This window comes from Anabrus simplex, chromosome 1 (assembly GCF_040414725.1).
Source record: "Anabrus simplex isolate iqAnaSimp1 chromosome 1, ASM4041472v1, whole genome shotgun sequence".
NCBI classification, from domain to species: Eukaryota; Metazoa; Arthropoda; class Insecta; order Orthoptera; family Tettigoniidae; genus Anabrus; species Anabrus simplex.
In genome coordinates this window covers 321,330,404-321,353,854 of record NC_090265.1, presented here as the reverse complement: position 1 = coordinate 321,353,854, position 23,451 = coordinate 321,330,404, and the positions used below count along the sequence as shown (strand labels likewise).

Genomic DNA, 23,451 nt, shown 5'->3' with positions numbered 1-23,451 from the left:
CGGTCAAGCGCATATTAAAATCAATTGAAATACACGCCACGTGTCCTGCACAATCACTGCAGTCCGGTGTAGCGCCGAAAAAACATCAAATACGGTCAGGGATAACTAAAATACGAACCCCATACCTGCCAACTTTTAGAAACCAAAAATAGGAAGATTTTTTAATTCCTGGATTTCAGCACATATATTCCTCCACGGTCTAGGTGAAAAAAGGTCAAGATAAAAGGCATACAAATCTACACTTAAAATACGAATTGACCATTAAATATAAAATCTTAAACTACCAAAACATAAAAATGGTTACAAGAAAATGTACCTAATCATTCTCATTTATGACACTTAAGCGAATAATAATATTTATGTCACACCGACACACGCAACAAAATGCATAATACCGTATTTTCTCGCGTAATTAACGCACTTTTTTGACGAAAAATACAGGCGAAAACTTCGGATGCGTAAATTATTCAAGGAATTCAGATATTTACAATTCATTTACATTTAAAAGATACATCAAATATAATATAAACACAATTGGTTCAACTCGCTTGCGGTTATCGTCATTTGGCGTAAAATTCCGGCGTGAGATTTTTTCTGAAAATTCAAATAGGGCACATCAGGTAAGTTACACACGTGGGATTGAAGTACCGACACTGGAAAATATTCTTCCCATTATGAGCTCACAATACGACCTGAAGTGAAATAAACATGAACTAATAAAAGTACAATTCATGTAATATAACAATGACATACCGGCAAAAAAAAAAAAAAAAAAAAAAAACTGGGCCGATGACCTTAGATGTTAGGCACCTTTAAACAAGCACATTATTGAGGAGTGCCCTCTGAGGAAGTATGGTGGACCAGCTCAAGATGTCATCAGTGCAACACCCCCCTTCTTAGAATGGCTACAGCAACTGGACATTGATTTGTAAATGTGAACGCTACCAACATTATTGTCCTTGTATATAGTGTAAATTTTCTTTTTATTTTGTATACTTGCCATACGATAAATAAATAAATAAATAAATAATCATCAAAAAAACTGTCCAACATGAAAAGAGTCCGGCTTCGAAGGAGGGACCCTGCTACATTACCCCAAACAGTTCGTAACCAATCTTGTACGAGTGGCGTGTCAGTCCACCCTTCTTCTTGAATACGAACGTGGATCACTTGCGGAAATTTTGCTGTAGGCATTGTTTTTCGTTTTAGAACAATGTAAGGTGCAAGCTTTCTGCCATCAGCTGTTACAGCAAGCCTTGCAGCACATCGTCGTTTTTTGCTTCCGGTAGCGCGTACGATAACGCTGTATGTTCCTTTCTTATCGACTGTTCGACTTTGTGGCATATGGAAACTGACTGGCGTCTGACCTGCGGTTCCTATAAGGGAGATCAAATATTCCTTCTCTTTACGCTTCTCAATCACAAAGCAATGAAAATGGTTTAAATGATTCGTCATTTTTTGGCACGATGATGATCTTCGCCGAAGAGGAAGTCCATTTCTCTTCATAAAATTAATCAAGCCTCGGCTAACCTTCAAAAATCCGAGACACTGATTCCATGTGCAGCGGTTATTTCACATTCTTTAAAATTCTGCATTTCGAGAGAAATGGCTTATCCAACGTTGCGTAACAAAATCATATATTTAAGCAGATCCTCCTCCACTTGCGGAAACTTGCCGCGTTTTGGTCCGCGAAATGCTTTGCGAGACTTGTTGGCCGCTTAAAGTGCACGTCTGTTACCGCGGAAGCGCAAGTTTTTCATTTGGGCATTGAATACTTGCTGCCCGCTGCCCTATTCCCGTATGTTTCGGCGTAACTGATCACCTCGAGTTAGTAGGATGCAGTATTACTCGAATACTGTGAACTGACAAACAATTCTGAGATCACAGAATGTCTCGCACCCGAAACACTCGTAAAACTAGTGCAGAGGGATTTCCTGCCCGCTAATAACAGCACGTTGCCCTGTATTTAGAATGGCCGTTTTCGCAATAGGAAGCCTGCTACTTGAGTAGTTGACATCTTTACTTCGAAACGCATCCGGAGCTGCGTGATGGATGTTCGAAGTTGTGGGTGCGTCAAATACGTGAACATTTCTTTTTCTCCACTTTGCGCTCAAAAATATTGGGATGCTTAAATAATGCAAGGGCGTTAATTACGCGAGAGAGTACGGTACTTTCATTATCAGACGGTAAAATAAACGGAAATTTATAGGTTTCTCTGATCACTTGGATATAAGGTTTGTTATATTTTTTGACCATAACGAGAAAAGTACCTGAAAACTGTCACCGACACAACCACCTTAAAAACATTCAACTCATTAAAATGATGCACTTAAATACGCGAAACTACCACATATAAAACAACTCAATACGTCTCATACATTATTAACATACGACTTTGGCAGTGGGGGAAAGCATAGAAATGCAAGAAAGAACAAGTGGCCTACCACTCCGACGGAACTACGCATAGAAACGATGTTAACAGCGCGCTGTATAAAGATGGCTTCGCACACGCTGCTGTGGTGAGCGGGAAACACGATACACGAAGGCACCGGACGAAACATTCACGAAATAAAGCATCAAATAAATACACTTGAAAATGAGATTTCGTAAATTACACAAGCACATAAGAATTTATTCTAGGGGAAGAGTATTGGCCGTACTAGAAGTTATAATGGTCGAAAATAGGAAGAATTTAAAATAAATCGGAAAATCGGAAGACAAGTTAAAAACCGGAAAGTTTCCGGGTAAATCGGAAGGGTTGGCAAGTATGGAACCCGCACAATTGTGCGTACTCGGTCCGAAAGGGATATAGAATTCTCTACTACAAATTACACTAACTACTGATGTAACAGAAGGCAAACATAGTTCCCAATTTGAAAAACAATCACGTAACCTTTTTGAGGTAGTCGGCCAAACGATTCATGCCATGAGATAACAGCTGTTTACCACCGGCCACAACGCTACCCATCAAAAGATAAGAATTTCACGATTATCGGTCCGTACTGAACTGTGAATTACAATAATAGTCAAATATCTTATATTTAATGTCCACCTTTTCAATACAAATTATACATGATATACATTTATATTAACATTCAGGGACTAGTTTTGACCTAAGTCGTAGGTCATCATCAGCATGAAGCAAATTACATAAATGTATCAAATAAAATAAACAATGTAATGACACAATGGTCTTAAAAAGCTGTACGTACAATCAATAGAATTTTTAAGTTAAAGCTGGTTGAATAAAATAATTTCTGTAAAAAGTTTAAGCAATGGAAGACACAGTGTAGTGTCAATAACATTAAAAATGATATGTTCACTACAGCGGACCAGGTGTTGGTTCTTCTTGGTGATCTTGGACTTCAATGAGCACTGGACCTTGTCATTCCACCCATCAGACCTGTTTGTCCACGAAACTCTTTCCTGGTTTCATCAGTCCTTTAATTTCTTTTGCACTCGATCGAATTCATTGCAGCGATCACTCACTATAAATCCTTCACAACGAGGTCAGTATTCACGAGGGTACATACAGTGTTCATTAGCACTGTTGCCTTGCCATGAAGCTTCCACCACTTGATGCATTCTGTGGTGGTGGCAGGTCAGAGGTGGGCAAAGGGAAGCTGCTGAAATTCAAGAACGAGAGCCTGTGCTGAGGAGTGATGCTGTCTAATGGTACTACTTCACATCCCATTACTAGTCGTACATTCTTCCTCTTTACCATCCACTAATCGATTTGCAACCTGCAACAACCACTACTATGTGAATAATGTGGGACAGGCATTTCTTGAAGAACACGTACTTTTGCCAAATCTAATTCAAAAGCACTTTCACTAGCTTCGTTAGGCACGCCAAATCTGAACCCTTTCAAGATTAAAATTATTGTGTCCACCTTTTCAATACAAATATATATTTTTTGTGGTTAAATTCTACATGAATGAAACATGAAGAATTTAACCACTAAAAATATATATTTGTATTGAAAAGGTGGACACAATAATTTTAATCTTGAAAGAGTTTACTTATTGTATCTTCAATACGGAACAAAATGAGATTAGTTGTTACTTGTAAATCTGAACCCACCACATACTCATTCAAAACCATCCCTCGAGTAGTGAATATAGCTGTTGAGGTTTCCACAGATTAACAGATGTTGGAAGGCGTCAATAGAATGGAAGTATGACTCCAGTTCTGTCCAAAATCCATCTTGTTCCTCTAATTGGCATTCTACCTGTGGTGCATAACAAGAGACTGTGTGTACTATTCATGACCTAGTGACAACTCTGATGCCAATCAAGCGATTGGATATACGGTTTACGCAGGTGATGTTATCACACAATCTCTTAGAGACGGCAATTGCCATGTCATGTCGATAGGATGTTGTGCCATAGTATACGAGCTTGTATCCTTCACCAATGTCACAGGCTTTTGTACCTTTTCACTTTGTCTACTGGATACAGGCAATGTCCACCTGTCACAGCTTGAGTGAGTATTAATAAACTTGACCATATTTATTTAATTCCAAATAAGTATTAAGGAGTATATACTAATTGTATAATCAATTGTATTGACAGGCGGACCATTATTAGCCCTATTTTTCACAGGTTGATGAATATAGCTCGAGTGATTTAGCCTACTTTTGGCTTCGTCCAATCATTGTCCCAATACTAATCGTTGCAAATTGGGTAATTTGGCCTCACTTCTTTAACCTGCTCCGAACCTGGGCAGGTAGTCCTCGCACATTTCCCACAGCAATCGGACTGCATCAGATTTCTTAATGGTACAATGAATGAATAAATATATAAATCCTTGGCACTCCATGCTGTACGATGTTGGCATGTTAAAGATCTCTGGTTGAGAATAAGGAAGGAACTGAAGAACTACCTCTATTGATAATGCGGAAGTCTAGGAAGCCATGCTATTTTAAAATGTCAATTCATTACTATGCAAGTACACCAGCAACAAGTCAGCTTGGATGACAAGTGTACACCTTTATCGTTATCACTTCTGTTTAATATTGTGTCACCAAACTCCCTTCGTCTTTTAGTCTCATACATTTCCATCCTGTTCTATTTTGTTACTGGTGAGTACTCTCAAGAGTGTATTTTGTGAAGTGGCTTCCATATGAATTAGCATTCCTGCATGAGAAGTACATCCATCTGTTGGTGCCGTACATCTTATTGGCTTGAATTTTGGCTTTTCAAAAGGTACCAACTTCATTTTCAAAAGTTGCATTTCATCATAGTCTATATGTTTTAAAATGCATTTAATATACAAGCTCCCATACCAGTGGAGAAAAATGTTTCCTCCTGCAAAATTGTACCTAACTTCTAAACCTACATGGTGACTTACTTTGATCTGAAAATCTACGGAAATTCATTTCTTTCTCTCTACAGTTTCAGTTCCAACTCGTCGTTTTACAGCTGTACACACTACAGGCAGGCATTTCGACAGACAGTCATCACACTCGATTATAATAAAGAACACTACAAATAAATGGAAGAATGACAGCGCACGTACTGTAACAATTAACTGGATGGAGCCGTTAGCTCTCTCGGTGCTTACAGCGCAGTGACATCAGAGCTACTCGTGTTTCCTTCATTTACTGCCTGCAGAGCGGCACACAGCAAAACCAAATATGAAGTTGAACTCTGATTCTGAGGCAGTTAGACCTTTTTGTTTTTGTCTCCTTTAAGAAAGGACTAGGTAAACAATTGATAGGGAATCTTCCACCTGGGCTCTCTTTAAAATTCTGACTGAGGAGTTAATTACTTCTCTTGAAACAGCCATCCACAAACTACCCAGATGTGGCTGAGAGGTACAACAGAAATATGTGAGACTGATAAAAGTCTACTGCGGGCGCCCAATTTAACAAGAGGCAAGAAGAAAGCTCTGAAGAAACTCAAAGATGATTCAGAAATTACAACACTCTCCACTAGTGGTAGTAAAGGATACTGATGAGTATCCTTGGCCCCAGTGGTAGTAAAGGATACTGATGAGTATCCTTGGCTATGTTGTCAGAGCCTGTTGACAAACCGAGCTCACGTGACCCTACCACTCGTATGTCCAACATCACCGTGAAGCTCTTAAGGAAGTCCTCAATTTTTAAAGAGGAGGTTACCACATTTGACTCTGGGAGACACAGTGCCACCAAGATTATATGGATTACCAAAAATCCATAAAGTACATGTTCCTCTCAGACTAATAGTTAGTGTGATAAGTTCTCCTGATTTGCTCTGGCAAAATATCTAAGCAAATTGCTTCAGCCTCATGTAGGACATACTAAATCATACGTCAAGGACACACTATATTTCATTAATAATTTGTTAATCATAACCCTTCAGCCCAATGCACTTCTGGAGAGTTTTGATACAGAATCCTTGTTAACTATAGTGACTACTGACTTGGTCATGTCTCACTGAACACATGTTCCCCAGAACATGACTAAGCTATTTCACCACTGCATGACTTCCAGGTATTTCTGGTGGAATGGGCAATTTTACGAACGGATGATTGGGATTGGTGTGGCTATGGAAAGTCCACTTCTACCCGAAGTGGCTTTCTTCCTGGAGCATTTTGGAGAGGAAGCTATTTCTTCAGAGTTCATCAAACCAATGATTTGGTGAAGGAATGCTGACAATATATTTGTGGTCTGGACAGAAGGTTCTGAAAAATTTCACCAATTTCTAAACCACCTAAATCAGCATCATTCTTCAATTAAATTCACTATGGAGATAGAGCTGGATCGATGCCTTCGTTTCTTACATATTCTAGTAAGAAAGAACCCACACGGCTTCCTAGGACATGCCACCTAGTGGCTGAGACGGCTGAGGTGCAGGCCTTCTGACCCCAACTTGGCAGGTTCAATCCGGGCTCAGTCCGTTGGTATTTGAAGGTGCTTAAATACATCAGCCTCGTGTCGGTAGACTTACTGGCACGTAAAAGAACTTCTGTGGAACTAAATTCCGGCCCCGCCATCTCCGAAAACTGGAAAAGTAGTTAGCGGGACGTTAAGCCAATAACATTACTATTAGGACATGCTACCCGTCATAAGCCTACCCACACAAATTGCTATCTCCATCCATCTCTCAAAGTCACGTTCAAGGGTAATGATTACAATGATGTACAGATTTATAGAGCCCCTGCATCCCAGAAGAATGACTAAACAAAGCTCACAGAATGGAGAGGTATAGGGAACTGTCTACCTTCTTTTTATCCACAATACCACATAGTGAATTGACAAGGTCCTTCGGAAGCACAAGATAAAAACTGTCTGGCAATGCCACTAAAACTGCTCACAGTTCAGGTAAAACCAAGGACAAATTGTCCCCACTGTTAAACTCAGAGGTGTACAAAATTCCCTGTATGTGCAGCAAGGTATACATTGGCCAAACCTGCCAGTCCATTGGTACTCATATCAAGGAACACCAATGAAATATCCGTCTCAACCAGCCAGATAAGCCAACAATAGCTGAACACACCCTATCATCGGGTCATGGTGATGTGTCATATTCGAAGATGTTCGAGCTCTAACTCACACAAAAAACTACAGGTCTAGGATTATATGGGAAGCTGTGGAAATATGTAAATCCTAGCAATTTCAACAGGGACACTAGCTATCAAGTAATACGTGGATGCCAGTCACCGAGGATTTATGTAGGTAGTTCTCTTCCCTGCCCTTTTACTATTATTTTGTTTTGGTGTTTTCCAAATTCGTACTCTCATCATCATTAGGTGGTTCACTCTATGCTGTGGGTGATAGTTCCAAAACCTGTTGTACACCTGTTACTGTATTACTGTTTTGACATTTAAGTGACAAATGCGGGGATTGTTACCAAGTCTGATCGACATGTGTTCTGGTTGGTCCCGAAAAGGACTGTTAGTGGACATAGTACTTGCCATCATCTGCTTGTTGCTGTGTTACAGCACCTTCGTGGAAGAATCAGCCGGTGTACCACCATTACCCAGGGAACCCCCGAATGCCTTATCTAGCAGTCTTCGAGGAGGCTCCGATGGAGACCGTGATGGGAACAATGTCCACCCACCAACGCCTTTCTGGTTAAAAACCCAACGAAGAAAGTGCCAGGTTTCAATCTTCCTTGACATGAGTGGTCAAAACTCAACCATTTCAGAACAGGCCACAGCAGGTTCCGATATGTGATGAAAAAGTGGGGATATTGTGAAAGTGCTGCATGTGAGTGTGGTGCTGAGAAGCAGACATCGCTTTATGTTGTTGAGAGCTGTCCACTATCAGCATTTAAGGATGGTTTACGGGCTCGGCATGAATTGACACTAAGTGCAGTGGACTGTTTGTCGAAGCAGGACATTCTAGTTTAATTATTTCTCTATTTTAACTTATATGTTTATTATATAATTTTGCACATTATGCTTATAAATGCCATATAATGATGATAATGTATTATTCTCACTTCTTTTCACTCTCATGTCTCATAGTAGTAAGTCTTTCTTCCACCTGCCTGACTTTTTTTTACTACAGACTTTTCTTTCCATTTTCAAATCTATTCCATTCTTCTATCCTTGTCAGTCTTTCATTGCACTTTATTTTATCTTATTTCTTCTACCACATTTGTCTTTGTTTTCATCTGATGACCTTTCTGTTTATTTTGCAATACCCGTATCACACCTGCCAACTTTACAAAACCAAAAATCAGGAGATTTTGATATGAAAATCAAATCAGGAGAAATCAGGAGATACAATTGGTCAAAACTGCTTATTCTACAAGGGTGAGTCAATAAATAAGCCGCAAACATGTGTGTGCCTTATACCATTTGAAATTACGCGTGCAAGTTTTGCCAGCAGATGGCAGCATATGTATGCTTGTCGTATGACATCTCGCAGGCACTCAGTCAGTCAGAGGCTGTTAGTGCACAATGGCACATGCGTTGCACGACTGTACACGAGAAGAACAGCGTGCAGTTGTGCGTTTTTTTGTAGGCCAAAGGACTGTCCACAGAAGAAGTGCATCGCAAAATGCATCCTGTTTATGGTAAAAACAGTTTCTCACGGAAAGCTGTCTTCAACTGGATTCAGAAGTTTAACCATGGAAGGAAAAGCATCAGAGATGGGGAGCGTCCTGCTCGTCCTGCGAACATTTCATTGGGAACGCTTGGAACATTCGCCGTACAGTTCTGACTTAGCCCACAGTGATTTTCATCTTGTTGGGCCCCTAAAAAATCATTTGGGTGGCCGTCATTTTGATACAGATGATGCCGTAATCTATGAGGTTACACGTTGGCTGCAACAGCAACCAAAGGACTTCTTCGCTGCAGGCTTTCAAGGACTTGTAAAGAGATGGGATAAGTGCCTGAATGCACAAGGTGAATATGTGGAAAAGTGAAATAAATGTCAGAAAGTTACTTTGATTATATTTGCCTCAATTCAGTTTTGCGACTTATTTATTGACTCGCCCTCGTACATGTCTTGCGCAATACAGTACTATGATATATTTATAACACTTATTGTCACAAATCCTGACTGCTGCTATACGAAGCTACAAATTACACTTCTCTATTACCTCACAGAAGTATGTGAGTGAGATGATCGGTCTCTGATAAGCCTTCCGAAAATAGTATGAACTCATGTTCCACACGTGTAAATCGGTCATGCACTTAGATGCCATTACTTAGCAAATGCATAGATTAATATATTGCATCAAGCGCCCACGCGATTATGTGAAGCTCAATGCTATTTGTATCAAATAACTAGCTGTTGTACCCGTGCTTTGCTACGGAATTCTCAGAAAGACTGTCCTTATAGTTTTCCCAACTGAAGTCAACATAGGTCATTACAATGATGTCAGTATGAATGTCACGATTAAAAGTAATGCTGTCATATGAAAAATTTGATAAAATGGAAAACAGCACATTTCCTCACTTTTAACGAAAAGTACTACGGTGTCGATCTAACAGTTGAAAGTTCCAGGAAAAGAACGACTAGGCCGCAGACAGCCACGAACATTCCTGTGTCATTATTCCATTTAAGTGTGCACACTGCTCATTCCAATCACTGCCTCAGAGTAGAGATCAAAAAGCTGGAATACTATGATGATTCAGTGTGTTACGTACCAGAGGAATAGCATAACTCTCCAGCTACTTCCCGCCAATATTCAGGCATGCTGTTATACTAGGTACGCAGCAGTAATCCCATCTGTCGGAGATAAATCGCAGCAGAATACACAAAGCACATCACAACAAACAATGGTCAATATAATGTTATTGATCAATTGTATGAGCTTTCTATATTGCAGGCCTTCACATTTAGTTTTCTTCCGACTCTGTGAAATTAGAGCACGTAATATAAAGTGAGTCCTCCTTTCTTTCATGACTCCCTCTTGTGCTATTATTTAAGCGTTCGTTCCCTCATGACTTTTTTCACAGTTTAATCACCATCACCACTCATCCCTCCATATAGGGTTGGCGTCAGGAAGGGCATCCGGCCGTAAAACAGGGCCAAATCCACATGTGCGACGCAGTTCGCACCCACGACCCCACAGGTGTGGGAATAGCGGCAGGAAAAGAAGAAGAATCACCATCACCACTAATATTATATACCGGAATATATTATAGTCGGTATGGTGAAACTGAATAAGACAAATAAACAGACATTTTACACTCTATAACTTTTGTTATGTAGTACTTTTCGATATGGCCAATAAGATAGGTGATTAAAAATTTATTTTTTGGCACCTTCCCCTAAACTATCATTTTGAACAGGGTGAATAAAATTATTTATAGCATAGACTGTAGTTCCTTACTCCCCAACTTCACATACAAATTTCCATGAAATTCTGTTCACCCATTTTCTCGTACTTTGGCGCCGATATGGACTTGGCAACAAAAATCCAAATTCATTAATATCTCTGTTATTATAGCCGGTACGGTAAAAATGTATAAGACATAAATAATAGGAAATGTAATAACTTTAATTATGTAGTATTTATCAATAGGGACAATAATAACACAAATATTTGAGAATTAAATTTTAGGCCTTCCCCTAAACTACCATTTCACTCAGCGTGAATACAATTATTTATGGCCTAGATTGTAGTGACTTATTTCCCGACTATATATACCGATTTTCATTAAATTCTCTTACGCCGTTTTCTCGTTATGGGCGTACATACATACGTATGTACATGTACATACAGACAGAAATTACGGAAAATTAAAACGTGCATTTCTCCTTATTACTGTGGTCATGACTGGTACAGAAATATCATTCTGAGCAATGTACAGACACTCTTATTTTATTTATATTGAGATAAATTAAAATTAATCAGTATTGTCTCCAAATGGCTCTTAAAATCTCTAGAAAAGTCACTAGCCGTTTTCACTGAAATTCTGTCACTAAATTACTAAACAAGAATCCATATCTAGCGACTAGTCTCCAGAATTGACTAAACTGATGTGAACGAACATGAACATGGCACACGAGAACGAGAAATTGATAATCGATACACGATATACAGATTTCAATAATCATCACACATTCACACACGTTTCTCGCATTAATAAACGTCAATATTTAGTTTGAAAGTGGCCAGTGAGCGAAGGACTTCTGGCCATTGGTGTAAAAAAAAAAAAAGCTGAAATGGTGGGATTTGAAAACAAATGTTTGAAGTTCACCAAAAAATAAGCTAAAATCGGGAGAAATAATATAATAATTTAGAGGCAGGAAAAACTGTTGAAAATCGAGAGTCTCCCGCCTAAACCAGGAAAGTTAGTAGGTATGCCATATGTATTGAACAGAAACATCTTTATTGGAGCTAATGGCGTTGTCACTCCCAACACAGCTAGCACACAGTGAGCCATCTGGTGACTGACAAGAATACCACTTACAGCAGACGAATGATAAAGTATACTTATGCAGATCTTACATGATCAATAATGCTGACAATACCTCATTCACATGACAATACTGACCATATAAGGTGAAAAAATGTCAATATTGACAGTGTAATGTAGGAAATCCAGATTTTCTGTCCTTCAGGCATCAATACTGAAAAATGGAGGGGATATTGTCAATATTATTGACCGTGTAGGGATGATCGTCAATATTTCCATCAATCCTCAGTTCAGTTCACCCTCAAAACAAAAAATCAAGAATGCAAATGTCCGATCTCAAAGATGAACAAGTTTATACAAAAAGCATGTACATTTTTGGAAACCTTGTCGAACCCTGACAGCAATATTCCGGCTATTGCTAAAGCGTGAGGAGAAAAACTGATAACTCTATAGAGTTTTCACAGAGAAGGCAATAAGCGATATCCTTTTTTGAGGCAAGTTTGGGGCTCTTCATCGTGACTCTGTTAAAATCAATGTACAACAGGAACCTCCAAGTTCAGATAGTTCGCAGCATAATATAGTTCATCATTCTCGACATTCAATTACAACACTTCCCTCTTGCCTGTAACGGCCCCATCAGACCAAATGAACTTCCAAACAAAGGACCTCTCACTGACTATACTTTTAAGAACTTTTAAGGATGAGGTTTTTTAAAGTGCTTGTTCAATTTTTTCATTAACTTCAGTTTTGCAATGTTTGATAGTTACTTCAGTTTTTAGGTAAATGTTGACTTTGTACTGTCTGTTATATTCAATATACATGCTCCTTGTTCTAGTAGTTAGTTAATACTCTCCCTATTTTTTTTAAATTCATTTTAATACCTATGTACCGAGTACGCACCGTGTTCTTACAATCATTTAAAATGTGATAGAAGCCAATGTAATGGTTGAATGCTATAATGTTCGGATGAATATCAACCAATCAACCAACGTCTTTCTATACTTTCAGTTCTTGGTGAAAGTAAGCAGGTACGTACTGTCCCCTTCAAAAGTGGTAATATTTATTAAGGGAGAATGATTTATTACAACAGCGAGTTGGAACATTATTTCGACAGCCAGGAGGGTGAATTGCTACACTTCCGAGCCAGCATGAACAAGCCACTTGCGGACCGGTTTTTCCACCGAGTCGAGGGAGCAAGGAAGCAGGCTGGAATTCCTGTTAGGTGTCCTTCATAGCAGCTGTGTGTGCCACGTGACCAGACGAGAAGTGTGAGTGTTGGCGATCAATAATACCAAGGTCGTCTGATGTGAAACTATGGCAGCCAATAAAAACAACAATCTAAACAGGAATGCAATGGGTCAACCAATCAGGCGTAATTAAGAGGCACACCCCCATCTTAAGACAGTGAATTACTGGTAATTCCAAAGGAAATTTTATTCTGGGGTTTCTACTTTTGAACACTTTATCTGAGCATTACTCTGAACGCAGCTACGGTCGAGACTAGACGTCTTTTGCTTCACTGGGAGATTTTATACTAGAGAAGGCACTAAGAACTTCGCATACTGCAATTCAGACATTCTAAATATTTATCTACGATTAATTCATGACTTTCAAAAGATAAGTGTCTTACTCCACCTTATTAAACATCGGGCGTGTGTCCTGGACTTTTGCTAAGACTATTTATTAGTTGCAGCTTTTCCACGAGGAGAACTCAGAAGAAGGAAGGTCGCTGGTTCGAGTTCGCTTCAAGATGTCTATCCTTTCCCAAGATGAGTCCTGCTGTTTCCTGTGCACTTTCACCTCCTCAATGAACCACTAATTATGTAAGGCATATGGACGAGACTCAGTTCGATGGAGGGTGAGGAGACCAGAATCCAGCCGTCGTCAGCCACATGAGTACCCCTTAAAAATTTATATATTTCTGTCTTTCTGTATAATTTTTGTACACATAGCGTTTACCTTTTCATTTAGATTACTTCTATTAGTGTTGCTGTAGTTTGACTTTTCATTCTTCTTTCCTTGGTGGGAGGTAGTTTGTGTTCATGAATGGATGTGTGTTTAATTCTATTAATTAGATATCTGTATGAATGTCATCGAGAGATCTCGACTGTCCTAAAATTCAGTACGGCAGGAGAAATAAAATGACCTCCACGTTAATCTTGAATGATTTTGAAATATTTAATAATTTAATTGGAACAAATTAGGACAGTATTTCAGTAATTTTCATTGTGTCAAATTTCATTCTACGATTTTACGATGTTTCTGTGGACTTGAATTTCATTAGATTCATCTGAATATTATCGCATGATAGCCTTTGCAAGTGAGACCAGGCGCGGTCAATAATATTAATAATAATAATAAATAAAAATAAATAAATCTAATTACGGGCTAAAACTTGAATAAGGTCATGGGTTTAATACTGTTTATTCTTGAATGGACTTAATGTGTGCTCACTTGTGTAAAGTAGGCCTGGAACATGGCAGCCTCCTGTCGGAGCAGTTGATGAAATTGTGTATATTTTACTGTGCTATTGTATTGAATGTGACTTGTAGATGGACATTATATTTTGAGTAATAATTTATGCATCCATTAGAGTCATTTTGGGAAGAAAATATGTTGTTGGACATAATTTCTTCAAGCTTGAGTGCAGATTAATTGAGAGCCACGATATAGTAGGAGAATAAAAATAAATGCCGCAATCCATGTACCGTAAGCGCGTATTCTAATGTTCTGACCAGTGCTATATGTATTTTTACTTGATGATTTCGGATGATTTCTGTTCAGAATATTCCCTTGAACATCGTTGTATAATTAATTTCTGCATAAAAGTGATAACCTCAACTCTATCACATCCCAAGTCGACACATGGAACCTTTCATGATATCGTCATCTTGAGAATAATTTCCCTGATTTAGATTAAATCTAAAAATTAATAATCAAAGGGTTAGTGTTCGTGTAAATATTTATAATATTGTCGTGTACCTGTGTGTGAATGTTGATGTGTAATTTTATCATATTCTGTGTTTGGTGATTTTTCGTGACTGTTTGTGTGATGATATTCTCCATTGTGCACATCAATTTTTGGCCGATTTATATCATTTTTGCGTGTTCGTTATTTGACGGAATATGAACCTTTAGTAGATTTTAATGCATTTTAAGGTGAATTAGGATCTTATCTACTAAAAGAATATGCATAATTAAAAGCTATGTCAGTGGGTTGCTGTCACGAGATCAAATTTGTAATTATTGCACAGTCATTTATCGTGTAAAATGAGTAACGTTCAGATTGACATGACGTTAAATATAAATTAATTATGGAGAGATTAGCCTGTAAATAATTATAAAAAAGGAGTTAATTGATAAAATGAAAGTCCAAGGAAGACTTGTCTACAATAATTTCATGAATTAAAAATTTTTCAGTATTTTTAATAAGAGAGAGGAAATGATAATTTTCTAGTAGAATTAGACGAGATCCAGAAGGAATATTTGAGTTTCAAATAATTTAATTGTCATTATTTGAGGAAATGGTCTCAAATATGATTTTTATTTTATAATCAAGTTAAAAGTAATCATTGCAGACACGAATATCTGCTGACCTTTAATTTGACCAAGATTCGTTGTAGATGAAAGCACGAAGAGAAGAATTAATGTGAATATTACCTAGATTTTGTAAAATTTTGTTGTTAATTGGAAGAGTGGTAGTTTTAATAAATGTATAAAACCTATTTTAATGTCCCTTTATTTGTCGCTAGTCCTTAATCTATCCCTGCCTTTAAAATTTTCTGCCCAGCCGATTAGCGAACGGTCTACCCTTGAGACTTTCGCTCACCTGTCGAGCTGAGCCCGGCATGATGGGGGCAGTACATAGGGAGGTAGAATTCAAAAGACCAGTATATACACATAAAACAGATTTTAAAAAATCATCATGTAGTCTTGTAGGACATATATAAGAATTTTGCACGTTTCTACTACAGCTTCGCCGATAGCTCCTGGTGACATGATGACGTAAAACTTCAAGTCTTCAAAATATCTTTTAGTCACTAAGTATCAAAGGGTTAAGGCTAAACTTTCCTGAACAGTTATACTTTCTCTCATATTTGTATCCTTCCTTTCCAAAAGCAGTTCTACCATCTGTAACAGTTTGTCAACGTACTTTCCTCCATTCAAAAGTAGTTCTTGAAATCTTCAACATCACTGAGGCTGATTTTCTTCAACAGTTATAGATGAGAATATTCTTTCCTCTTCTTCAACCATTTCTTCATCCAGCATTCCCACTTCACTCAACAAATAGTTCCAAGTGCCAAAATAATAGCTATGCAACATTTTGTACAATTATCCATGTTTTGGAATGACAAAACTGAGAAATAATAACAACAACAACAGCAGCAACAACAACAACACACACACATTTATCCTGCTCATAAAGAGGAAAGAGAGATGCTGAGCAAATTCATTGACAAAAGTACTGCCAATAATGTTGATCATGTAACAGTAGAGCAGTATTTAGACTGGTTGGCACGAATGTGACTGCTGTAAGTTAATAGCAATACTGATATTGTCAATATTACTGATTGTGTAAGATATGCTTCAAATTCAAACCGTCATCATTAGAGAAGTCTTCCTCATGAACAGGCGAGGTTTTCTTCTGAAGATGTCGAGCAAAGTTCTCTGCAAATCATGAAGAATTTCATCTTGTTTTCTTGATATGCTCCCAAAAGCTATATTAACATGTCTGTAATTGCAGGCCGTGAAAGCTTCAATCTGAATTCTTTGCTTAATTGTTTCCCTATTGGGAGGAATATTCAACCTCTCTTCCAGTTCAAATTCAACAATACATGTCTAACAAGGAGGAGCCAGACCCTGCACCCAGCAGATTTCAGTGAGCTTCAATGTACCTGTTGGGAATCACTCAGCAGTAACTCATGTTGCAGGATCTGCTTCCGACCAAGTGGAGGTGATGGAACACTAAAAGGCAAACACATTTTACTTAAACATGTCGGATCCACAACCTAATAATTTCTGAAAAATTGACGAGTCCCCCGATTCCAATGCAACGCATAAATACTTGGTGAGTTATAGCTGTCAAGAGACTATTTTTCCCAAATTAAAAAGAACTAATGTGTTATATTGGTTAATGTGACATTATTATCAAGAATAGCAAATTTGTAGTGAAATATTAGTTTGTTTTTAAGATATCTGGTTCTCCAAGAAATGAATTTAATTCAGTATTTACAGTAAAACCTCGTTAATTCGAAGTCGTTGGGACTCAAAAATCGGACTTTGAATTACGTGATTTCGAATTAACCACCAATTCGCAACTCAGAAATACCAACCCTTGCCGTGTTACAAAATATTCTAAGACCCATTATTGCATGCAGTTAACCTTGATTCACAAGTTATACCTTTCAAATCCCATGTAAAAAATAATTATTTCCAAAATGTATCCAAGAAGGTGCATTTACAGTATACAAATAATGCACTTGGGTATCTCACTGGCGAACATAACCTCACGCAGTGAAAAAAAAAAAAAAAAAAAAAAGCACGATTCAAAGACGAGGAGAAATCTATGCTGGCTCCATGTGCAAGTGCTTTATTCATTGGATTACTATACTGTATGCATTTTTGATGCCTTATATTTACACAGAAAGTACCCGATGCCCTATGACTATCCTAGTACGATTTCCTGCCATTGCACTTCTCTTGTATTTCAGAAATGTACACACTTGCCGCGTCACAAAGTATTCTAAGACCCATTAATACATACAATCACCTTGATTCACAGTTTAAACCTTTCAAATGCCATGGAAAAAACTATTTCCGAAATGTATCCAACAAGGTGCATTTACAATGTTCAAATAATGCACTTGGATAAATCATTGACAAACATAACCTCACGCAATTAAAGGAAGGAAAAAAAAATCACACAATTCAAAGACGAGGATAAATTATGTTGGTTCCCCTGTGCAAATGCATTATTTTTTGGATTTCTGTACTGTTTGCATTTTTAGATGCTTGGTACTGGCATGGAAAGTGGCCGACGCCCCTAAAACATTGTGGCTTATAGAATTTTCCTATACGAGGGGATAAAGTTTCTCGCTTCCATGTGCATGATAAAATGATAAAAATTGGTTCATGAGGAGCCAGTATGGATTTAGAAAGAAATTTTCTTGCGAGGCACAACTGGTGGGATTTCAGCAGGACATATCAGATCAGTTAGATTCAGGAGGCCAGTTAGATTGCATAGCCATAGATCTTTCCAAAGCCTTTGATAGAGTGGAACATGGAATATGTTTGTCCCATTTTTATCTTCACAGTCCCTCAAATATTAATTTTTCACAAGAAATATAGCTGCGATGAGACTCAAACTCATATCTTCAAGGTTCACAGACTATTCAATGAACTCTTATTTCAACTCTTGTTTTTGTATAACTGAAGGAACTCCATCCTCAATAATTAATCCACGCTTCACGCATTGATGTATATTTTAATGTCCACAATATCTACTTTTTACTCCTACAACCCATGATTGTTTTTAACTTCACAGACTGCCATCGTTCAATGTATTCCATGACAAATTCTTGCTGATAATCTGTACATATTGTTACAATCTAAGTCTAAAGTTATATTATTACTTTTTATTATGACATTGTTATACTTTTAATATGAGGACACAATTTTAATCATTTTAAGCTCAGGGCTCTGACCTATTCTTTGTACATTAACGGCTGATGATGTTCGCTATGCTGAACGAAACATGTCCTATTATTTAAGACACCTCATGATTATTTTACAATTCAATGTGTGTATTGTATTGAGTAGGTGGTTGTAAATAAAAGGATTTTATAATTTTAATATATTATCTTCAATACGGTTCGATTATGAGATTAATTACATGTGACTGATGTACCTCTGCAAGTACAGTATATATGCATTGGAATCTGAGATTCATCAATTTTTCGGAAATTATTAGGCTACGGACCTGACATGTTAAAGTAAAATTTGTTCGCCTTTTAGTGTTCTGTCACCTCCACTTTATCTGAAGCAAATCCTGTATCATGATATTTGACCTCTTTTATTTTTTTAAACGAAAGCATATTGACCTAAACCCTTATACGCTAGTACTGCTGAGTGTCCCCCCCCCCAAAAGTACATTGCAGCTTGTTGAAATCTGTTTACTGCAGGGTCTGGCCTCTCCTTGAAAGTCTTAGATTTCTGTCATTAGGACAACGGATTTTCCTGGGGTTCTCTATAATCTCTCTTTCCTAGCATTTATCCCAAAGTATGGGCTCCGCTGTTATGCTACATCTCCTCCATTTCATTCTATTGCTGATCTTCAGGTTTTAAACCTATGTCATGCATGCTGGCCTCAAAATTGTCAGTCCACCACTTTAAAGGCCTTCCACGTGGTCATATTCCTCCCGGATCAAGTTGGAGAGCTGTTTTAGGAACTTATCTAACGTGACCGTATCAGTGGAGATGCACTTTGCTCACTTTCTCCACAATAGGAGCGACGCTAAGACTTTGTCGAACATCTGCATTTCTTATGTGGTCACATCGAGTCAGTCCAAGAGTCCGTCAAAGCATCTTCATTTCCATTGTATGAAGAGTCTGCTCATGCTTTTTTGTCATTGGATGACATTCTGCCCCGTAAATAACTGCTGGGCGTACCACGGACTTGTAAATTTTTGCCTTTAGATGGTGAGGCAGCTTTTTATCACAGAGGACTCCAGTGACTTGTCCCCACTTGAGCCAAGCTACATTTACCCACGCTCTGGTATCAAAAGTGGCATCACAGTTTGAAGCGACAACTGACACTAGGTATTTAAAATGCATGGTTTTCTGCGAGTCTTGATTATTGATCCTTATGGTCCCACTAGTTTGGGGGGCCACATTCTAGGTATTCGGTTTTCTAATTGTCTACAGTTACCTAATTATCTATAGCCTAATTATCTATAGTCAAGATATGTTGGTTCAGAAGCTTTAGCTTATAACAAATAAAATGAAATTAATTGATTCATCAATTCATTTGTAATATCCGAAGCCATTTCCTTTCAGCTTTGACTCAGTTGATTTTTAACTGTTACGTTCTTCAGTCTGCTGAAACTAATTTTGAGTAATAAATTTATAAACTACCTGAAAAAGAAACACAAAGAAAGAAACAACTTAATTAAAATAGTTGTTTATTATAATACTGTTACCACATGTGTTGCCCAGCTATATGGCTAAATGGTTAACATACTGGCCTTTGGTCGCAGGGGCCTCGGGTTCGATTCCTGGCAGGGTCTTGAATTTTAACCCATAATTGGTTAATTCCACTGGCACGGGGCTGGGTGTATGTGTCATCTTCATCATCATTTCATCCTCATCACGACGTGCAGGTCGCCTACGGGCATCAAATTAAAAGACCTGCATCTGGCGAGCCAAACTTGCCCTTGGACATTCCCGGCATTAACAGCCACATGCCATTTCATTTCATTTCATTTCACCATATGTGTTTCATTTTCAGGAAATTTATAAATTTATTACTCAAAATTAGTTTTGGCAGACTGAAGAACCTAACAGTTAAAAATCATTAATTAAAGACAAAGTGGCCTTGTAAATAATAAGTAGCATGACCATACCTCCGCTATATTAACATTCAAGCTCAGCAATGTCTCTGCAAGGTAACGAGCAATCAGAGGATGCTGGGGAAGTTCAATGCAGGCATTATAGAGTGCAGTCTGTCCAAAATTATTCTTGATGTTCAGAGCTTCAGGAACATGCCTCCGCATGTATTCCACTAAGGCATACACCAATTCATACAAATTGTCATGTTCTCGAGTAACAGCAATCATCAACAATCTGTAACATAGATTGCAAATACCTGATAGAAAATAAACCTTCATGTTTAATACTTTTGAAATATAGAACATTATCTAATTTAAGGTCTAAAGTTCATTTCTGTTAATATACCCCAAGCTCCCATTTCCAGAAACTTAAATATAGTTAACTTACGTGTCTCCATCCGCATCGCCTCGAGTGACCTCTTCTTTGGACTTCAAATTCACTCTCAACCATGCATTTTTCTTTTTTTTACGGTCTAAACGTTGTAAAATTTCCTCTCTGGATGGCACATTTGTCTCTTTCCGAGCTGGTAGGATCAAACGAGGCCTGGGTCGATTCAGGGGCTGTTGCTGAACTTGAGGTCTTAGTACAGGTATCAATATATTGAAAGTTGACTGTCCATAAGTAGCCTGAGGAGATGTAGAAGCTAAGTTGTTATTTTTTGGAGTGTATCCATTAGCTGATACCAAGAACTGGTTTGTCACTGATGATTTAGTTTGAAGCAAGGTCAATTCTGAATTTTGTGAATTTTGGCCAAGTGTATTTGATGACATACAGTTTTTATTTGCCACTGAACTAACAGTCTGAGGTGAAATATTATGTCTGTATCCATTTGATGACAATATATGGATGGGATCTGACATCAAGGTGGTAACTTGAGGTGAAACACTGGATGTGTATCCACTTGGTGAAAGCAGATTGACCTCACTTGTTACTGAAGTGGTACTTTGGGGAGAAAGATTTGAAGTATATCCATTTGGTGATAGCAAACTAGCCTCATCTGATATAGAAGTAGTTGTAGTCTGAGGAGAAAGATTAGATGTGTACCCATTTGGTGAGAGCAGATTGGCCTCATTTGTTATGGAGGTGGTAGTCTGAGGAGACAGATTACATCCATACCCATTTGGCGACAGCAGATTAACATCGTCTGTTACCAAGGTCTGAGGACGAGACATAAAACTGTCAACATAGTCATCCATAACAGGATGATTGGGTACTGAAAAATCAACTTCAAGGCTGTTAGGTGGTTTCCCAAGCATATCATTAAAGTCTTCTGTCAAGTAAGCATTAGCTGGATTACCCAGAGATGAGACATCAGACGGGCTTGTAGGATTTGACGATGAGTAAGATGATGATGTACTGGGAGTCTGAATGGAATCTTGCCAGTTATATAATGTTGGGACAACTTGCTGAGGAGATCCTTGTGATAGGTATTGCTCCGAAAATGATCTTTCTGGGAACTGCAGATCACTGCTAGTCGTCATATGCTGGACAGGAGAACTACCAGGTACCCCCAATGGTGAGGGGGTCTCAGAGTATCTGAAACAAACACCAGTACTTGAAAAGAACTAATCCTCTTTAAAATAAATAAATACTTTAACACCACTGAGTTAACACGATAAGAACCTCTACCTTCACACTTTTAACTAGTAAAGAAAACTTGAACAATTCAAATCTAAATGTGTCCATATTCAAACAAACAGGGTTGCCAACTTGCACAATAATTATAGAGGTAGATGATAATTTTCAGAATGGTACAGTGTACAATATCAGGTTGTAAGATATTGGCAAAATATACGATAAATTTTAACCCATGCATTTTGTACAGTTTTCTCTTATTTGTGTTGACTATTATGAAGTAGATGCTAGGAACAGAAACCAGAACTGTAGCAATCCATGACTGTGACAATGGTATTAGTAGACAGAAATAATTTCACAGAACTGATGGGTTCCACGTTAAATGTAATTTAATTGCCCCCTAACAGAGCATATTACAAGATGGGCTTAGAAAAAAACAAACTTTGAAATCGACTGACACTACATATCATAAATGTTTTGATGAATCTTCACAACATATCACAGATCACGGGGAATGTGAAAGCTTCAATGGTCACCAAAGAAAAAGACCTCCACTAAATTGTGAAATGGACAGCAGACAATGGTATGATGACAAACAGGGTGAAGAGTCAGGTTATAATGATTTTTTCCCGTGCTGCTATTTTTGTGGCAAAGGTACAATAGCTCTGTTTCCATACAGTAACGTCTTATAATGTAAATGAGCAGCATAAGGTATGTGGATAAAGGAATGTGACATTAGTACGACAAAGTTATCCTTAAATGTGACTTATCAATACAAGCTGCCACAGTAAATTTTATCAGAGTACAAGATTCAAAGTCAAGAAAGACTCAAGAGGAAGACAAGGTTAAAGTAGTGAACAACAACAACAACAACTAACAAAGGTATGCAGGGACTGAGATGGTTGGAAAGTGAGTCCGTGGATAAAATATGGCAGAAAAAAATTAGTGTGCAAAAATCTAATTCTTTCTTTAAAGAATTAAGGACCACAGCTAACACCATTCCTGTGATGGCAAGATTCACAGCATTCAATGACATTCAAGAATATACAACAATAGCAAACACTCGAAAACTAGTAGGTTGGTCTTCCAAACAGTACTTCTCTTCATCTGAGAATCCGTAGGTGACTGTACAGCCCAATATGGAAGGCACACAATTTGCTGCAGAGATGGCAGGTAGTCCCAGGTGGAGCAGCCACTCTTCTCTTATTTCGCTCTTTTTCTTTTCTACGTTGCCTCTTATTCGTCTACGGTATTCTTCAAAAAGTAGTGTGCCATGATGAACGACCAGTTTAGGGCTAAGGTCTACCAACTGTTAACATCAATGTGGCACATCTTCATGTTAGCCTTAATTACATCCTTAAATCACTTCCTCTGACCTCCCAGACCATGTTTATCTATTGTTAACACAGAGTAAAACACTTGCTTGGGAATGCGATTATTGGGTATGCCCTGTCCATCGTAGCT

General features: G+C 38.1%; 1 protein-coding gene across 3 annotated transcripts in view; it reads right to left on the bottom strand.

Annotated features, from left to right (window-relative positions):
• Nucleotides 1-23,451, bottom strand: part of LOC136856749 (serine-rich adhesin for platelets) — a 369,374-nt gene that overhangs the window by 46,703 nt on the left and 299,220 nt on the right. For all 3 annotated transcript variants that reach the window (XM_067134840.2, XM_067134838.2, XM_067134839.2), the window contains 2 exons: nt 20,800-21,948; nt 20,427-20,646 (listed from right to left, as the gene is read on the bottom strand). In XM_067134840.2, coding sequence (XP_066990941.2) covers nt 20,427-20,646; nt 20,800-21,948 — 1,369 coding nt within the window. The remainder of the gene's footprint in view (nt 1-20,426; nt 20,647-20,799; nt 21,949-23,451) is intronic.